Here is a 20,139-nt window from a genome sequence, read left to right as displayed (position 1 = left end):
TGTTTCAGAGGCAATGCCTGCTTCAGCTACTTCATATCTATAGCTTCTACTAAACAGGTGTAAGTAGGAAGCTATATTTCAACCCAGTGACTCCTCTCTTACACCCTGATGACCCAGTCACAGCTGTTTCAATCAGCACTGTGTTAGTCTGTTTTGTGTTGTTTTAAACGAACACCTGAGACTCCATAATTTATAAAGAAAAGAGGCTTATTTGGCTCACAGTTCTACAGACTGTACAAGCATGGCACCAACATCTGCTCAGTTTGTGGTGAAACCTCAGGAAGCTTTTACTCATGGCTGAAGAAAAAAGGTGAGCAAGTGTGTCAGATGGTGAGAGAAGGACAAGAGAAATGAGATGCCAGGATCTTATAAACAACCAGCTCTCATGAACTAATAGAGTTCACTTATCACCAAGCCATTAATGAAAGATCCACTCTTGTGACCCAATTAGTCCCTACTTCCAACACTGGAGGTCACATTTCAACATGAGATTTGGAGGGGACGAATATCCAAGCCATATTAAGCACCATTCAGATGTTTCTCCCATGAATTCAGGTTTGGGACACAAAGAGACGTGAAATGGAAGAAAACAAGCTGACATTTGGAGTGACATGAGTAACACTAATGGCTAAGCACTTGAGGGAAGGTCCATGATGGTTACATAACTACAGGAAACTCTGGTCACATTCTGCCTTTAAAAATTGTTTTGAACATTTTTACTGAAGAAGTATAAACACTAGTAATAATAATATCCCAAAAGTACAAAAAAAGTCACTAGCCATGAAAGAAATATAAATCAAAGCAACAATGAGATATCACTACATACCAATTATATATTAGTCAGGGTTATCTAGAGAAGCAGAACCAATGGATGGTTAAAATCAAAAGAAATCAAAAGACAGTTCAGATATGGTGGCTCATGCCTGTAATCCCAGCACTTTGGTAGGGCAAGGTGGGTGGATTGCTTGAGCCCAGGATTTCAATACCAGCCTAGATGATATGGTTTGGCTGTGTCCCTACCAAATCTCATCTTGAATTGTAGTTCCCATAATTTCCATGTGTCATGGGAGAGAGATGGTGGGAGGTAATTGAATTATGGGGGGTGGTTAACCACATGCTGCTGTTCTTGTAATAGTGAGTGAGTTCTCACGAGATATGATGGTTTTACAGGGGCTTTTCCCTCTTTGCTTAGCACTTCTTCTTCCTGCCACCATATGAAGGACATGTTTGCTTCCCTTTCTGCTATGACTGTAAGTTATCTGAGGCCTCCCCAGCCATGCGAAACTGTGAGTCAATTAAACCTCTTTCTGTTATAAATTACCCATTCTCAGGCAGTTCTTTATAGCAGTGTGAAAATGGACTAATACAGTAAATTGGTACCAGGAGTGGGGTGCTGCTATAAGGATACCCTAAATGTGGAAGTAACTTTGGAACTGGGTAACAGGCAGAGGTTGGAACAGTTAGGAAGGTTCAGAAGAAGACTGGGAAAGTTTGGAACTTCTTAGAGATTTGGAGGGCTCAGAAGACAGAAAGATGTGGGAAAGTTTGTAACTTCCCAGAGACTTGTTGAATTGCTTTGACCAAAATGCTGATAGAAATATGGGCAATGAAGTCCAGGCTGAGATGATCTCAGATGGAGATGAGGAACTTGTTGGGAACTGGAGCAAAGGTGACTCTTGTTATGCTTTAGCAAAGAGACTGGTGGCTTTTTGCCCCTGCCCTAGAGATCTGTGGAACTTTGAATCTAAGAGAGATGATTTGGGGTATCAGGCAGAAGAAATTTCCAAGTGGAAAAGCATTCAACAGGAAGCAGAGGATAAAAGTTTGGCAAATTTGCACCCTGATGATGTGACAGAAAAGAAAAATCTATTTTCTGAGGAAAAAATTCAAACCAGCTGCAGAAATCTGCATAAGTAACAAGGAGTGAAATGTTAATCACTAAGACAATGGGAAAATGGCCTCCAGGGCACTTCAGAGGTCTTCAGGGAAGGCCCTCCCATCATAGGCCCAGAGGCCCAGAGCCTTGCTGCTTTGTGCAATCTCAGGACTTGGTGCCCTGCATCCCAGCCATGGCTAAAAGGGGCCAAGGTACAGCTCAGGCCATGGCTTCAGAAGGTGCAAGCCCCAAGCCTTGTCAGCTTCCACAAGTTGTTGAGTCTGCGGGTACACAGAAGCCAAGAATTAAGGTTTGAGATCCTCTGCCTAGATTTCAGAGGATGTATGGAAATGCCTGGATGTCCAGACAGAAGTTTGCTGCAGGGGTGGAGCCCTCAAGGAGAACCTCTGCTAGGGCAGAGACGAAGGGAAATATGGGGTTGGAGCCTTCACCCAGAGTCCCCACTGGAGCACTGCCTAGTGGAGCTGTGAAAAGAGGGCCACCATCCTCCAGAACCCAAAATAGTAGATCCACCAACAGCTTGCACCATGCACCTGGAAAAGCCAAAGACATTCAATGCCAGCCTGTGAAGAGAGCCAGAAGGGGGTCTGTACCCTGCAAAGCCACAGGAGTGGAGATGCTCAAGGCCATGGGAGCCCACTACTTGCATTAGCATGAGCTGGATGTGTGACATGGAGTCAAAGGAGATCATTTTGGAGCTTTAAGATTTGACTACTCCACTAGATTTCAGACTTACTTGGCGCCTGTAGCCCCTCCATTTTGGCCAATTTCTCCCATTTGGAACAAGCATATTTAATCAATGCCTGTACCCTCACTGTATCTAGGAAGTATAATAACTACCTTGCTTTTGATTTTACAGGCTCATAGGCAGAAGGGACTTGCCTTGTCTCTGATGAGACCTTGGACTTTTAGGTTAATGCTGGAATGAATTAAGATGCTGGGGGACTGTTGGGAAGGCAGGATTGTGTTTTGTAATGTGAGAACATGAGATTTCAGAGGGACCAGGGGCAAAATGATATGGTATGGCTGTGTCCTCACCCAAATCTCATCTTGAATTATAGTTCCAATAATCCCCACATGTCATGGGAGGGACCCAGTGGGAGGTAACTGAATTATGGAAGAGGTTACCCTCATTTTGATGTTCTAATAATAGTAAGTTCTCATGAGATCTGATTATTTTATAAGGGTTTTTCCCCCTGTTTGCTAGGCACTGCTCTTCCTGCCATCATGCGAAGAAAGACATGTTTGCTTCCCCTTCCACCATGATTGTAAGTTTCCTGAGGGCTCCCCAGCTAAGCAAAAGTGTGAGTCAATTAAACCTCTTTCCTTTATAAATTATCCAGTCTCAGGCAGTTCTTTATAGCAGCATGAGAATGGACTAATACACTAGGCAACATGGCAAAACCTCATCTCTACAAAAAATAAAAAATTAGCCAGGCACTGTGGTACATGCCTGTGGTCCCAGGTACTCAGGAGGTGAGAGGATCAATTGAGCCAGGGAAGTTGAGGCTGCAATGAGCCATGATTGTGCAACTGCACTCCAGATGTGATGACAGAGCAAGACCCTGTCTCAAAAAAAATAAAAATAAAAAAATCAAAAGACAGTAATGAGTATTGATATGGCTGTGGAGAAACTGAAACCTTCATTCATTGCTGCTGGGGTTATAAAATGGTGCAGCCACTTTAGAAACAATTTGGAAGTTCTTCAAAATATTACAGATATTTAATTAAATATTAAAGAATCTCTAGACAGGCTGACTGTTGAAGGGCATTCTCAGACAAAGCCAGTCTGCAAAGACTGAAATAAGTGCCTGCTTCTTCAAATGCACAGACATAACCACATGGCCACAAGCATGGACAACAATCAGGAACAAATGACATCACTAAAGAAACAGTACCGGGATGGAGCCAAGATGGCCGAATAGGAACAGCTCCGGTCTACAGCTCCCAGCGTGAGCGACACAGGAGGAGGGTGATTTCTGTATTTCCATTTGAGGTACCAGGTTCATCTTACTAGGGTGTACCAAACAGTGGGTGCAGGACAGTCGGTGCAGCGCACTGTGCACGAGCCAAAGCAGGGCGAGGCATTGCCTCGCTCGGGAAGCGCAAGGGGTCAGGGAGTTCCCTTTCCTAGTCAAAGAAAGGGGTAACAGACAGCACCTGGAAAATCGGGTCAGTCCCACCCTAATACTGCTCTTTTCCAACGGGCCTGGAAAACGGCACACCAGGAGATTGTGTCCCGCACCTGGCTCGGAGGGTCCTATGCCCACAGAGTCTCGCTGATTGATAGCACAGCAGTCTGAGATCAAACTGCAAGGCAGCAGTGAGGCTGGGGGAGGGGTGCCCGCCATTGCCCAGGCTTGCTTAGGTAAACAAAGCAGCCAGGAAGCTCGAACCGGGTGGAGCCCACCACAGCTCAAGGAGGCCTGCCTGCCTCTGTAGGCTCCACCTCTGGGGGCAGGGCACAGACAAACAAAAAGTCAGCAGGAACCTCTGCAGACTTAAATGTCCCTGTCTGACAGCTTTGAGAGAGTAGTGGTTCTCCCAGCACGCAGCTGGAGATCTGAGAACGGGCAGACTGCCTCCTAAAGTGGGCCCCTGACCCCCGAGCAGCCTAACTGGGAGGCACCCCCCAGTAGGGACAGACTGACACCTCACTCGGCCAGGTACTCCTCTGAGACAAAACTTCCAGAGGAACTATCAGACAGCTGAATTTGCAGTCTCACGAAAATCCGCTGTGCGGCAGCCACTGCTACTGACACCCAGCCAAACAGGGTCTGGAGTGGACCTCTAGCAAACTCCAACAGACCTGCAGCTGAGGGTCCTGTCTGGTAGAAGGAAAACTAACAAACAGAAAGGACATCCACACCAAAAACCCATCTGTACATCACCATCATCAAAGTCCAAAAGTAGATAAAACCACAAAGATGGGGAAAAAACAGAGCAGAAAAACTGGAAACTCTAAAAAGCAGAGCACCTCTCCTCCTCCAAAGGAATGCAGTTCCTCACCAGCAATGGAACAAAGCTGGACGGAGAATGACTTTGACGAGTTGAGAGAAGAAGGCTTCAGACGATCAAACTACTCCGAGCTACGGGAGGAAATTCAAAACAATGGCAAAGAAGTTAAAAACTTTGAAAAAAAAATTAGACGAATGGATAACTAGAATAACCAATGCAGAGAAGGGCTTAAAGGAGCTGATGGAGCTGAAAGCCAAGTTTCGAGAACTACGCGAAGATTGCAGAAGCCTCGGGGGCCGATGCAATCAACTGAAAGAAAGGGTATCAGTGATGGAAGATGAAATGAATGAAATGAAGCGAGAAGGGAAGTTTAGAGAAAAAAGAATAAAAAGAAACGAACAAAGCCTCCAAGAAATATGGGACTATGTGAAAAGACCAAACCTACGTCTGACTGGTGTACCTGAAAGTGATGGGGAGAATGGAACCAAGTTGGAAAACACTCTGCAAGATATTATCCAGGAGAACTTCCCCAATCTAGCACGACAGGCCAACATTCAGATTCAGGAAATACAGAGAATGCCACAAAGATACTCCTCGAGAAGAGCAACTCCAAGACACATAATTGTCAGATTCACCAAAGTTGAAATGAAGGAAAAAATGTTAAGGGCGGCCAGAGAGAAAGGTCGGGTTACCCACAAAGGGAAGCCCATCAGACTAACAGCTGATCTCTCGGCAGAAACTCTACAAGCCAGAAGAGAGTGGAGGCTGATATTCAACACTCTTAAAGAAAAGAATTTTCAACCCAGAATTTCATATCCAGCCAAAGTAAGCTTCATAAGTGAAGGAGAAATAAAATACTTTACAGACAAGCAAATGCTGAGTGATTTTGTCACCACCAGGCCTGCCCTAAAAGAGCTCCTGAAGGAAGCACTAAACATGGAAAGGAACAACCGGTACCAGCCACTGCAAAAACAAGCCAAATTGTAAAGACCATCGAGGCTAGGAAGAAACTGCATCAACTAATGAGCAAAATAACCAACTAACATCAGAATGACAGGATCAAATTCACACATACCAATATTAACTTTAAATGTAAATGGGCTAAATGCTCCAATTAAAAGACACAGACTGGCAAACCGGATAAGGAGTCAAGACCCATCAGTGTGCTGTATTCAGGAAACCCATCTCACGTGCAGAGACACACATAGACTCAAAATAAAGGGATGGAGGAAGATCTATCAAGCAAATGGAAAATAAAAAAAGGCAGGGGTTGCAATCCTAGTCTCTGATAAAACAGACTTTAAACCAACAAAGATCAAAAGAGACAAAGAAGGCCATTACATAATGGTAAAGGGATCAGTCGAAGAGCTAACTATCCTAAATATATATGCACCCAACACAGGAGCACCCAGATTCATAAAGCAAGTCCTGAGTGACCTACGAAGGGACTTAAACTCCCACACAATAATAATGGGAGATTTTAACACCCCACTGTCAACATTAGACAGATCAACGAGACAGAAAGTTAACAAGGATATGCAGGAATTGAACTCAGCTCTGCACAAAGTGGACCTAATAGACATCTACAGAACTCTCCACCCCAAATCAACAGAATATACATTTTTTTCAGCACCACACCACACCTATTCCAAAATTGACCACATAGTTGCAAGTAAAGCTCTCCTCAGCAAATGTAAAAGAACAGAAATTATAACAAACTGTCTCTCAGACCACAGTGCAATCAAACTAGAACTCAGGATTAAGAAACTCACTCAAAACTGCTCAACTACATGGAAACTGAACAACCTGCTCCTGAACGACAACTGGGTACATAATGAAATGAAGGCAGAAATAAAGATGTTCTTTGAAACCAACGAGAACAAAGACACAACATACCAGAATCTCTGGGACACATTCAAAGCAGTGTGTAGAGGGAAATTTATAGCACTAAGTGCCCACAAGAGAAAGCAGGAAAGATCCAAAACTGACACCCTAACATCACAATTAAAAGAACTAGAAAAGCAAGAGCAAACACATTCAAAAGCTAGCAGAAGACTAAAAATAACTAAAATCAGAGCAGAACTGAAGGAAATAGAGACACATAAAACCCTTCAAAAAATTAATGAATCCAGGAGCTGGTTTTTTGAAAAGATCAACAAAATTGATAGACCGCTAGCAAGACTAATAAAGAAGAAAAGAGAGAAGAATCAAATAGATGCAATAAAAAATGAAAAACGGGATATCACCACCGATCCCACAGAAATACAATCTACCATCAGAGAATACTACAAACATCTCTACGCAAATAAACTAGAAAATCTAGAAGAAATGGACAAATTCCTCGACAAATACACCCTCCCAAGACTAAACCAGGAAGAAGTTGAATCTCTGAATAGACCAATAACAGACTCTGAAATTGTGGCAATAATCAATAGCTTACCAACGAAAAAGAGTCCAGGACCTGATGGATTCACAGCCAAATTCTACCAGAGGTACAAGGAGGAACTGGTACCATTCCTTCTGAAACTATTCCAATCGATAGAAAAAGAGGGAATCCTCCCTAACTCATTTTATGAGGCCAGCATCATCCTGATACCAAAGCCTGGCAGAGACACAACCAAAAAAGAGAATTTCAGACCAATATCCTTGATGAACATTGATGCAAAAATCCTCAATAAAATACTGGCAAACCAAATCCAGCAGCACATCAAAAAGCTTATCCACCATGATCAAGTGGGCTTCATCCCTGGGATGCAAGGCTGGTTCAACATATGCAAATCAATAGATTTAATCCAGCATATAAACAGAACCAAAGACAAAAACCACATGATTATCTCAATAGATGCAGAAAAGGCCTTTGACAAAAATCAACAACCCTTCATGCTAAAAACTCTCAATAAATTAGGTATTCATGGGATGCATCTCAAAATAATAAGAGCTATCTATGACAAACCCACAGCCAATATCATACTGAATGGACAAAACTGGAAGCATTCCCTTTGAAAACTGGCACAAGACAGGGATGCCCTCTTTCACCACTCCTATTCAACATAGTGCTGGAAGTTCTGGCCAGGGCAATCAGGCAGGAGAAGGAAATAAAGGGTATTCAATTAGGAAAAGAGGAAGTCAAATTGTCCCTGTTTGCAGACGACATAATTGTATATCTAGAAAACCCCATCATCTCAGCCCAAAATCTCCTTAAGCTGATTAGCAACTTCAGCAAAGTCTCAGGATACAAAATCAATGTACAAAAATCACAAGCATTCTTGTACACCAGTCACAGACAAACAGAGAGCCAAATCATGAGTGAACTCCCATTCACAATTGCTTCAAAGAGAATAAAATACCTAGGAATCCAACTTACAAGGGATGTGAAGGACCTCTTCAAGGTGAACTACAAACCACTGCTCAATGAAATAAAAGAGGACACAAACAAATGGAAGAACATTCCATGCTCATGGGTTGGAAGAATCAATATCGTGAAATGACCATACTGCCCAAGGTAATTTATAGATTCAATGCCATCCCCATCAAGCTACCAATGACTTTTTTCACAGAATTGGAAAAAACTACTTTAAAGTTCATATGGAACCAAAAAAGAGCCCGCATTGCCAAGTCAATCCTAAGCCAAAAGAAAAAAGCTGGAGGTATCACGCTACCTGACTTCAAACTATACTACAAGGCTACAGTAACCAAAACAGCATGGTACTGGTACCACAACAGAGACATAGATCAATGGAACAGAACAGAGCCCTCAGAAATAATGCCGCATATCTACAACTATCTGATCTTTGACAAACCTGACAAAAACAAGAAATGGGGAAAGGATTCCCTATTTAATAAATGGTGCTGGGAAAACTGGCTAGCCATATGTAGAAAGCTGAAACTGGATCCCTTCCTTACACCTTATACAAAAATTAATTCAAGATGGATTAAAGACTTAAATGTTAGACCTAAAACCATAAAAACCCTAGAAGAAAACCTAGGCAATACCATTCAGGACATAGGCGTGGGCAAGGACTTCATGTCTGAAACACCAAAAGCAAAGGCAACAAAAGCCAAAATTGACAAATGGCATCTAATTAAACTAAAGAGCTTCTGCACAGCAAAAGAAACTATCATTGGAGTGAACAGGCAACCTACAAAATGGGAGAAAATTTTCGCAACCTACCCATCTGACAAAGGGCTAATATCCAGAATCTACAATGAACTCAAACAAATTTACAAGAAAAAAACAAACAACCCCATCAAAAAGTGGGCGAAGGACATGAACAGACACTTCTCAAAAGAAGACATTTATGCAGCCAAAAAACACGTGAAAAAATGCTCATCATCACTGGCCATCAGAGAAATGCAAATCAAAGCCACAATGAGATACCATCTCACACCAGTTAGAATGGCCATCATTAAAAAGTCAGGAAACAACAGGTGCTGGAGAGGATGTGGAGAAATAGGAACACTGTTACACTGTTGGTGGGACTGTAAACTAGTTCAACCATTGTGGAAGTCAGTGTGGCAATTCCTCAGGGATCTAGAACTAGGAATACCATTTGACCCAGCCATCCCATTACTGGGTATAGACCCAAAGGACTATAAATCATGCTGCTATAAAGACACATGCACACCTATGTTTATTGCAGCACTAGTCACAATAGCAAAGACTTGGAACCAACCCAAATGTCCAACAACGATAGACTGAATTAAGAAAATGTGGCACATATACGCCATGGAATACTATGCAGCCATAAAAAATGATGAGTTCATATCCTTTGTAGGGACATGGATGAAACTGGAAACCATCATTCTCAGTAAACTATCGCAAGGACAAAAAACCGAACACCGCATGTTCTCACTCATAGGTGGGAATTGAACAATGAGAACTCATGGACACAGGAAGGGGAACATCACACTACAGGGACTGTTGTGGGGTAGGGGGAGGGGGGAGGGACAGCATTAGGAGATATACCTAATGCTAAATGACGAGTTAATGGGTGCAGCAAACCAACATGGCACATGGATACATATGTAACAAACCTGCACATTTTGCACATGTACCCTAAAACCTAAAGTATAATAATAAAAAAGAAAAAAAAAAAAAAGAAACAGTACCAGTGACCATCCCTAAAGAAACAGAGATGTATGAACTGACAAAGAATTCAAAATAACTGTTTTAAGAAAGCTCAGCAAACTTCAAGAAAATACAAAGAAACAATTTAATGAAATTAGGAAAACAACCAGTGACCACAATGAGAAAGGTAATAAAGAGATTGAAATAATAAAAGAAAAAATCAAACAGAAATCATGGGGCTGAAAAATACAATGAACAAAATTAAAATGCAATATGGGAGCATCAACTGCAGAAGAGATCAAGAAGAAGAAAGAAACTATGAACTCAAAGACAGGTTATTTGAAAATACACAGAGGAGAAAGAAGAATGAAAATGAATGAAGAAAGCTTACAAGATTTATGGAACAGCATCAAAAGAGCAAAGTTTTGAGTCACAGGAGTTAAAGAAGGAGAAAAGGAAGATAAAAAGGGTAAAAAGCTTAATTAAAGAAACAGTAACAGAAAATTTTCCAAACCTGGAGAAAGAGGTAAATATCTACATCCAGAAAAAGTCAAAGGTCTCTAATGAGATTCAATCCAAACAAGACTACCTCAAGACATATTATAATCAAACTATCAAAAATCAAAGACGATGAGAGGATCCTGAAAACAGCAAGAGATAAGAAGCAAATAACATATAAGAGAGTCCCAATATGGTTGGAAACAGACTTGTCAGCAGATAACTAACAAGTCAGGAGAGAAAGGGATGATATATTCAAAGTGTTCAAGGAGAAAAATACCGAACAAGAGTAATGTACCCAGCAAAGTGTCCTTCAGAAATGAAGGAGAGATACTTTCCCAGACAAACAATAGCTGAGGGAGATAATCATGACCACACCTATTTTATAAGAAATGTAAAAGGAGTTCCTCAAGCTGAAAGAAAAAGATGCTAACACAAAAACATCTGAAAGTATAAAACTGACTGATAAAAGAAAGTACACAGGTAAATTCAAAATACTCTAATACTGTAATGATGGTAAGACAATCACTTATATCTGTAGAAGGAAAGATAAAAGAGAAAACTATTAAAAGTAATAATAGCTACAATAATTTAAGGGATACGCAATATGAAAAAATGTAAACTGTGACATCAAAAATTCAAAATGTCAGGGGATTAAGTAAAAGTGTAGATTTTTTTTGTTTGGGGGGGTTTTGCAATAAAAATTAAGTTATCAAGTTAAAATAAACTATTATAACTCTTAAGATTTTTTTTGTAACCTCTTGGTAACCACAAACCAAAAACCAATAGGAGATACAGAAAAAATAAAAAGCAAGAAATCAAAACATACCACTAGAGAAACTCACTTAACCACAAAAAAAGACAGCAAGAGAGGAAGAAAAGAATAAAGGATCTACAAAAGAACCATGAAACAATAAGCAAAATGGCAGTACCAAGTCCTTACTTATCAATAATTACCTTGAACATGAATGGATTAAATTATCCAATCAAAAAACATAGTGTCTGAGTGGATAAAAAAAACTAGATCCAACTATTTGCTGCCCATGACAGACTCATTTCATCTGTAAAAATACACACAGACTGATGGTGAAGGAATGGAAAAAGATATTCCATGGAAACAGAAACCAAAAGAGAGCAGGAGTAACTCTACTTGTATCATATAAAACAAACTTTAAGTCAGAAATTGTAAAGGAGAAACAAAGATCCTACATAATGATAAAAGGGTCAATTCAATAAGAGGATATAACAATAAGTTATATGAAGGCACTTTTACTCCAGTCCTCCCATTTTGAATTTTCAATCTCACAATTTATATATTTTATATTGCATATCCCTTAATGAATTATGTAGCTATTGTTTTTTATAAACATATATGAACCCAACATCAGAACACCTAAAGATAAATACCAAACATTGGCTGGGCGTGGTGGCTTATGCCTGTAATCCCAGCACTTTGGGAGGCCAAGGCGGATGGATCATGAAGTCAAGAGATCGAGACCATCCTGGCCAACACGGTGAAACCCCGTCTTTACTAAAAATACAAAAATTAGCTGGGCGTGGTGGCACATGCCTGTAGCCCCAGCTACTCGGGAGGCTGAGGCAGGAGAATGGCGTGAACCTGGGATGCAGAGCTGGCAGTGAGCCGAGATGGCGCCACTGCACTCCAGCCTGGGTGGCAGAGCTCCATCTCAAAAAAAAAAAAAAAACAACTAGAAATCACTAACAGAGGTGCTTCAGCAAATTCACAAATACACGGAAATTAAACAACATGCTCCTGAATGATTAGTGGGTCAATGAAGAAACTGAAAGCAAAATTCAAAAATTTCCTGAGATGAAAAAAAATGGAAACACATAATACCAAAACTCATGGAACACAGCAAAAGCAGTTTTAAGAGCAAAGTTTATGGCAGTAAACGCCTACATAAAAACAAAAAACCTCAAATAAACAACCAAAAAACCCCAATAGACATTTTTCAAAGACATACAAATGGCCAAAAAGTACAAGAAAAAAAAAAGCTCAATATCACTAATTACCACAGAAATGCAAATAAAAACCACAATGAGCTATCACCTCATACTATACTTAGAATGACTCTTACCAAAGAGACAAAAGATAACAAGTGTTGGCAAGTATGTGGAGAAAAGGGAACTTTGGCACCCTGTTGGTGAGGAGGTAAATAAATACAGCCATTATGGAAAGCAGTATGGAGTTCCTTTAAAAATTAAATATAGGGCCGGGCACAGTGGCTCACGCTTGTAATCCCAGCACTTCGGGAGGCCAAGGCGGGCGGATCACGAGGTCAGGAGATAGAGACCACGGTGAAACCCCGTCTCTACTAAAAATACAAAAAAAATTAGCCGGGCGTGGTGGTGGGTGCCTGTAGTCCCAGCTACTCGGGAGGCTGAGGCAGGAGAATGGCGTGAACCTGGGAGGCGGAGCTTGCAGTGAGCTGAGATTGCGCCACTGCACTCCAGCCTGGGCAACAGAGCCAGACTCCGTCTCAAAAAAAAAAAAAAAAAAAAATTAAATATAGAACTACCATATGATCCTGCAATCCCACCACTGTATGTATGTGTGTGTATACATATATATATACATATATAAAATGAAATCAATATGTCAAAGAGCCATGTGCATTCCCATGTTCATTATAGCACTATACACAATAGCCAAGATACAGAATCAACCTAAGTGTCCACCAATGCATGAATAGAGAAAATGTGCTATACATATGCAATAGAAAACTATTCAGCCACTAAGAAAAGAAGGAAATCCTGTTATTTGTAACAACATGAATGAAACAAGCCAGGTAAAGACAAATAAATACTCCATGATCTTACTCATGTGGAATCAGAAAAAGTTAATTTCATAGAAGCAGACAGCAGAATACTTTGGGAGTGGGGTATGGTTTGTGTTAAAGGACACACAATTTCAGCTTGACACGAGGAATAAGTTCAAGAGCTCCACTATACAACATGAAGACTACAATTGATAATAATATATTATATTCTTGAAAAATACTAAGAGAATGGATGTAAAGTGTTCTCACCACAGAAATCATTAAGTATGAGATGTATCATGTTAATTAGCTAGACTTAGTCACTCCACAATGTATACATACTTCAAAACATCATGTTGTACATGATAAACACATATAATTCTGTCGATTTAAAAATAAATAAATGTTTTAAATCACTGAATTGTATACTTTAGAAAAGTGAATTTATGGTATGTGAATTACATCTCAGTAAAGCTGCCGGCCAGGTGCAGTGGCTCACTCCTGTAATCCCAGCACTTTGGGAGGCCAAGGTGGGTGGATCACCTGATGTCAGGAGTTTGAGACGAGCCTGACCAATATGGTGCAAACCCATCTCTACTAAAAATAAAAAAAAATAGCCAGGCGTGGTGGCGCGTGCCTATAGTCCCAACTACTCGGGAGGCTGAGGCAGGAGAATTGCTTGAACCTGGGAGGCGGAGGTTGCAGTGAGCTGAGATCGTGCCATTGCACTCCAGCCTGGGCAACAGAGCAAGACTCCATCTCAAAAAAAAAAAGTTACCATAAAATATTTATATTAAAAATTGTGTAGCTACTTTTAAATATCCAACCCTCTGCATTATCCTTTGCTATGGACAGAACTGTGTCCCTCCCAAATCCAAATGTTGAGGCCCTAACCCACCGTGTGATTATATCTGGAGATAGCATCTTTAGGGGTTAAAGTCAAATAAAGTCATAAGAATGGAACCCTGATCCAACAGGACTATGGCCTTATAATAGAAAGCAAGAGAAAGATCTCTCTCTCTTTCTCTGCCATATGACAATACAGTGAGAAGGGGTCTATCTGCAAGCCAGAAAGAGAGCCCTCACTACAACCCAACCATGCTGGCACTCTCATCTTAAACTTCTAGCTCCCAGACCTGTGAAAAACTAGACTTCTATTGTTTAATGCATCCAGCCTATGGTATTTTGTCATGGCAGCTAAGCTAATACTTCTTAGTCTATTCTGAAGCTTGGGCTTAGAATTTGCATTATTCCTAAAGCTATCAAAGAAAATATAGGAATATGATTTCTGGCCTAACAGCCAGGGAAAAGCCCTCACTTTCCTAGAAGAATGTTGACTTTAGAAGCAGAATATTATATGCTGTATATCTCACTATCCAAATTCTGTTTATCTTCTTTTCATGTTTTAGGTTTTCATTTCCTGAGGAAAGCCCTTCTCATCTAGTACTAACAAAAGTCATTATGTGCTCAGCCTTGGAGACTTTGAGCCTTCCTCTTAGCAGCTGTTCGTAAAAGAAATTATGAAGAGAGAGAAAGGATGAAAATGCTACTGGCACAGATATAAAATGAGATAAATTCAATAACAAAGCCATTTAGAAAGGTTTTTTAGACAATGTGAGGACTGAAAATATTCACAACAATATTAACACAATGTAATTGTCCTTTTCTGTTTTATGTTATCACAAAAAATCAGTTCCTGCCCTGTGTTTGTAGCAACAGAGTATTTGAGAGCACCTGGGCTGCAGAGATTACTGCTCTATCCTGTGAAATAAAACCTTAAGACTATAAAAGTCTGACTTAAATAGTCAAACTGATTGCCCCAGACAATAAGGTTCAAATTTGCATTTCTGTTTTCTGAAAGTTTAAACAGGTATTTCTTTGTTAGCTAGGAGAGCTTGGTAATTTCCCTTTTTTCCAGTCACATCTGGGTTAAATAATGTGATGAATCTGCTAGTCTTCTTAGTTTGAATCAATGAGTTTTACTGTCACATTAGAAACCAAATGGAAAAAAAGTAACACCAAAACTCTTCAGCTCCTCGTCTATGGAGTTAAAACCTTACTTCCTGCCATTCCACTGTCCTTTGAGGCCTTGAAAGAAAGAGTCCAGTCTGAGCTTACACTTCCCATTCTTACACTTTAGATAAATGTACACATACAAAATGAATGGGAGGAAAAAAGACAAAAAGATCTTGGATATACATAATGAAGACTAGGGAAGTGTTTTAAAGGCACACTTACAAACACAGAGTTCTAATGCAGGATATTAAAGTGAAAGTCAATTGTTGACCAACATGAAGAGCTTACCTTTGAAGAATCAACTCTGCTTGTTGTTCAGAAATAGTCAGACCCAGTGTCTGGAGAGACTGGACAATTTCTGAAGCCTCAATTTTTCCTTTAAAAAAATAAAAAGGGCAAAAAATAAACTCAGAACTGATAAGAACCACAGAAATTATGAATTTCAAATCTCTCATTTAAGAGAAAGCTTTAAACTGATTAAGGCAAAATTATGCATATAGGTGAGTTATAGATTTGCTTAAATGCCTATCCCAACATCAATACTAAAAATGTAACAAATACATTAAACAAATAAACACACATTTTTTAAAATTCAGTAATTATAACAGCCTTATAGATAAATAATATTCCTCCAAAGAGACTGACTTCTCAAGTGGCCTTACCAAGTAATGTAATTAAGAAGTAGCAGAACTAAGATCCAAATCAAGATATTCTAACTCTAAGATAAATTCAATTAAAGTAGGATCTATTCATTTAAAAAGTACCTATTTCTACATTTTTAATAAATTACTAGACATTTACTATGCAAAACATCATATATGACTGAGTTAAAGAGAAGTAGTAAATGAGGAAATAGAGCTAAAGCACAGACTATTCTTTTAAAAATCTGGCAGTAAAAGGCCGGGCACATTGGCTCACACTTGTAATCCCAGCACTTTGGGAGGCCGAGGTGGGTGGATCACCTGAGGTCAGCAGTTAGAGACCAGTGTGGCCAACATGGCAAAACCCCTTCTCTACTAAAAATACAAAAATTAGCCGGGCATGGTGGCAGGTGCCCATAATCCCAGCTACTTGGGAGGCTAAGAGAGGAAAATTGCTTGAAGCCGGGAGGCAGCGGTTGCAGTAAGCTGAGATCGCGCCACTGCACTCCAGCCTGGGTGACAGAGTGAGACTCCATCTCAAAAATAAATAAATAAAAATAAAAATCTGGCAGTAAAAATAAGGAAGCAAGGATAAAAGAACAACAAAAGACAGAAAATTTTTAATACTAGAGAAATTAGAGCATGTTTGTAGACAGAAGGAGAATAATCAGAAGACAGGAAGAGAAAACAAAATAAAATAGAAGCAATAAATGTAAGCACTGCTGCATTTCCTTCTAGCAGCTCACAGGCTCATGAGAATCCTAAGACTACTGTACATGAAAAAGAATGAAACAAAACAAAGTAAGAGAGGGTCTGGTGCTGAAGCAGCATAAACAGCTGACTTCTCCAGAAAACGAGGAAGACCAAAATTACTGTTAGTGGTGAAAGGATAGACTTTCTTGGAGAAAGGATCCTGGAGAGATGACAGGATTCTGAGAGAATCCTCCTGGGGAGAGGGAAGGAGCAGCATAAGAATCTGGACCATGTAAAGACAGTGAGAGGCACATCTGTTAGCAAAGAAATTATGCAAATACCCTTCTGAATATTCTCCCTTAGAACTGCACTCTTAAAGAGATATGGTAAATTCTCATTATTCACAGTAATCATCTTCCATAAAGTTCTATATTCATTGCAAACACTGAATTAGCAAATACTGAACCATTGTTCCTACAGGAAAAACAGGATTAGGTTCCTGTGAGCCTCTGATTACAACACTTTCATCAACTGATTAATACATAACCTTGTCTTATGTCTGTTTCTGTTTGAAGGCACCTCATTTAATGTGTGCTGTTGATTCACTAACATTGAATTTGGGGCAAAGCTTATCAAATGCATATATTTTCTCCATAATGTATGCCATGGCTTTCTTGCACTTAGGAACACTAGACAGCACTTCAGCACTACCTTTGGGGAACATTTAACAACAGAAATACAAAAATGCAAAAACTGGCACAAAATAGACCTTGAAAGGGATACTTGCTACTTAATAGTATGAGAGCTGAAACAAGAAGGCAGAGTGTTGCCTTATTCTACTAGCTAGGAATGTACATGCTGAGCAACTCAAGTTTTTCACTGCTCTGTGCATGTCCATGAATGCCTGGGAAAGTACTGTGAGTATATATTTTGGGGTTACTTTGGGGACAAATTTTATTGAGTAGGCAAATTTGCAAATACAGAATCCCCAAATAATGAGGATCAACTGTATACGTTTTGCATTAAGGAAGTCTGAAAAGTAAAAATATGAACCTATAATGCCACATTGTTTTAAAATATACAAACATGGGAAATTAAGGAAACATTGTGTAGATTTCCTACAAATATACCATCAAAATTTCATCTTTAATTATAGCCTCTGGTTCATTTAGAATTTTATAAAATGAACAATTGATATGTACACAACTTATGTACTGGGATAATTGACCTCTGATTATCTGGCAATTGATCTTAAGGTAGCTCCATCTCTCAGCTACTGCCTGCCATAACAGCACACAGACAATCTGACCTGCAAGACAATCTGAACTGCAGAGGGTCAATGTTGGAATGAAAGTTTGCAGAGAAGAAAGAAAGCTGAGTTTTGCTAGAAGACTGCACTAAGGCCAGACTTAGGGGCATATATTGTAAGGCTTATGGGCAACAAATGTTCCAATAGTACTACTTTCCAACCCAAACTCAGCTCTTCCTGGCTGAGAGTCACAGACGTGAATAATCTTCAAAACCATTTAGAGTTTAGTTTGTTTGTTTGAAGGAACTTGCTTTGAATTAAACTTTAATATTCAGTGTAAATCAGGGGATGGCAAACTATGACCCTCAAGCCAAATAAGGTGTATTAACTTTCTTTGTAAACAAAGTTTTATTGGAAATCAGTCATCTCCATTCATTTACATATTATCCATGGCTGCTTTTGAGGTACAGCAGCAGAAACAAGTAGCTACAACTGAGACCACATGACCCACAAAGCTAAAATATTTATTATCTGGACTTCTGGACAAAAAAGTTTGCTGATCTCAGCCACGAACCACATTTCCTCTCAATCTATTTGTTTAACCTGTTTCTTTAATAACAAGTCTGTAAATGAAATGACCCTTACTATTCATAAGTAGGGAGGGGTTTGGTGCTGCATTATAATTTTTATAAATTCTCTTTTCCTGTTAAAGATTACCTCTAGTGATGAGGGCTTCGAGACCCTATTTCCAATTAAAATTAGATAAGATCTTCAGAGTAGGGCCCCCATGATGGGACGAGTGGCTTTATAAGAAGGGGAAGAGAGATCTGAGGTTGCGCATTTGCTCTGTGATGCCTGCTAGCATGTTATGACATAGTAAGAGGCCCTCACCAGATTCGGCTCCTCAACTTTGAACTTCCCAGTCTCCAGAACTATAAGAAATAAATTTCATTTCTTCGTAAATTACCCAGTCTGTGGTATTCCATTACAGCAACAGAAAACAGATTAAGACAAACTCCAACCTATTAATCGAAATATAGAAGTCATAATCTTAACCAGAAGGTACACACTTAAATATTTATATGCTATTTTTCCCTAATTTCCAGGATCAGAGAGTATCTTCTCTAAATTAATTCTTCCAAAAACACTAACAAATGCAAGATAATATGAAAGTTTTTTAAATTTTAGACTACACAACTGTCACTCTTATATACAAATAAAAAGAAATCTCACTTTACCCAGAGGACAAGAAAATATAATTATTATTTTTAACCTACAGGTTTAACTCAAATCAGCATAATGTTCCATAGTCAACATTTACAATAGGCCCTGCCTGCAGTTTTTAATTCAGCAATGCAATTCATTACATTTCAAAGTAATGAAAAAGAAAAGCTATCTATAAGTTTTCTTCACTAAATAATTTAAACTCTACATAAAAATCACATTACTAAAAAAAAGTATTAACACAAATAATAATTATCATCTAAAACCAGAGAGATTAAATAAGCATCCTTTTAGACTCTTGAAAGCATGATAAATGCTTCTTCATAGCTGGTGATAAATACAAAAGAAAGACACACCATCATTATTTTTGTCTAAACTCTTAAATGCCAATTTCATTTTCTTCTCATGGTCTTTAAGGTACTTCATAAATTCTTCAAAATCCAGCTTCCCATCTTTGTTGACATCTCCAGTAGTAAAAATTTTCTATAAAAAAAAAAATTAGAGAGAAGTTATTGCCAATATGGGCTGATGCACTAAATTATTTCTACACATATTTCAAGCAGATTAGCTGTTTTCCTAAAAGACTATAGTACCTATTTTTGGCCAGATGTATCATCATTCATTATCGCAAAGATCTATAATAAAAGTAGTTCTACTGCTGCAAAAAGATTCCAGGTCTTGTATTAAATTTTCAATCAGAAAAATGATGCATCGATTTTTATAAAACATGACATTTTTAAAGCTAATCTAACCACGCCCTAAATTTCTTGACATGCACTTTATAAACCCCAAGATAGAAGACAAACACTTGACCTACCACAGGATTTAAAATATTGCAGCACTTTGGGAGGCTGATGGGGGAGGATCGCTTGAGGTCAGGATTCAAGACCAGATTGGACAACATAGTGAGACCTCATCTCCATAAAAAATGTTTAAAATTAGCCAGATGTGTTGGCACATGCCTGTAAATACTAGCTACTTGGAGGCTGAGGTAGGAGGATCACTTGAGCCCAGGAATTTGAGGTTACAGTGAGCAATATTGCACCACTGCATTCTAACCTGGTGACAGAGCAAGACCCTGTCTCTAAAAACGAAAGAAAGAAGAAAGCCTAAAA

At 39.3% G+C, this 20,139-nt stretch overlaps 1 protein-coding gene across 2 annotated transcripts in view; it reads right to left on the bottom strand.

The window, feature by feature from the left end:
• SLC25A24 (solute carrier family 25 member 24) overlaps nt 1-20,139 on the bottom strand; it is a 64,222-nt gene that overhangs the window by 30,514 nt on the left and 13,569 nt on the right. For both annotated transcript variants that reach the window (XM_003267869.4, XM_003267870.3), the window contains exons 2-3: nt 19,381-19,507; nt 15,506-15,593 (exon numbers count right to left, since the gene is read on the bottom strand). In XM_003267869.4, the coding sequence (XP_003267917.3) occupies nt 15,506-15,593; nt 19,381-19,507 (215 nt within the window). The remainder of the gene's footprint in view (nt 1-15,505; nt 15,594-19,380; nt 19,508-20,139) is intronic.

Source organism: Nomascus leucogenys, chromosome 12 (assembly GCF_006542625.1).
Source record: "Nomascus leucogenys isolate Asia chromosome 12, Asia_NLE_v1, whole genome shotgun sequence".
In the NCBI taxonomy this organism is placed as follows: domain Eukaryota; kingdom Metazoa; phylum Chordata; class Mammalia; order Primates; family Hylobatidae; genus Nomascus; species Nomascus leucogenys.
Note: the sequence above shows the minus strand (reverse complement) of the source record. Positions and strands in the feature narration are given on the sequence as shown.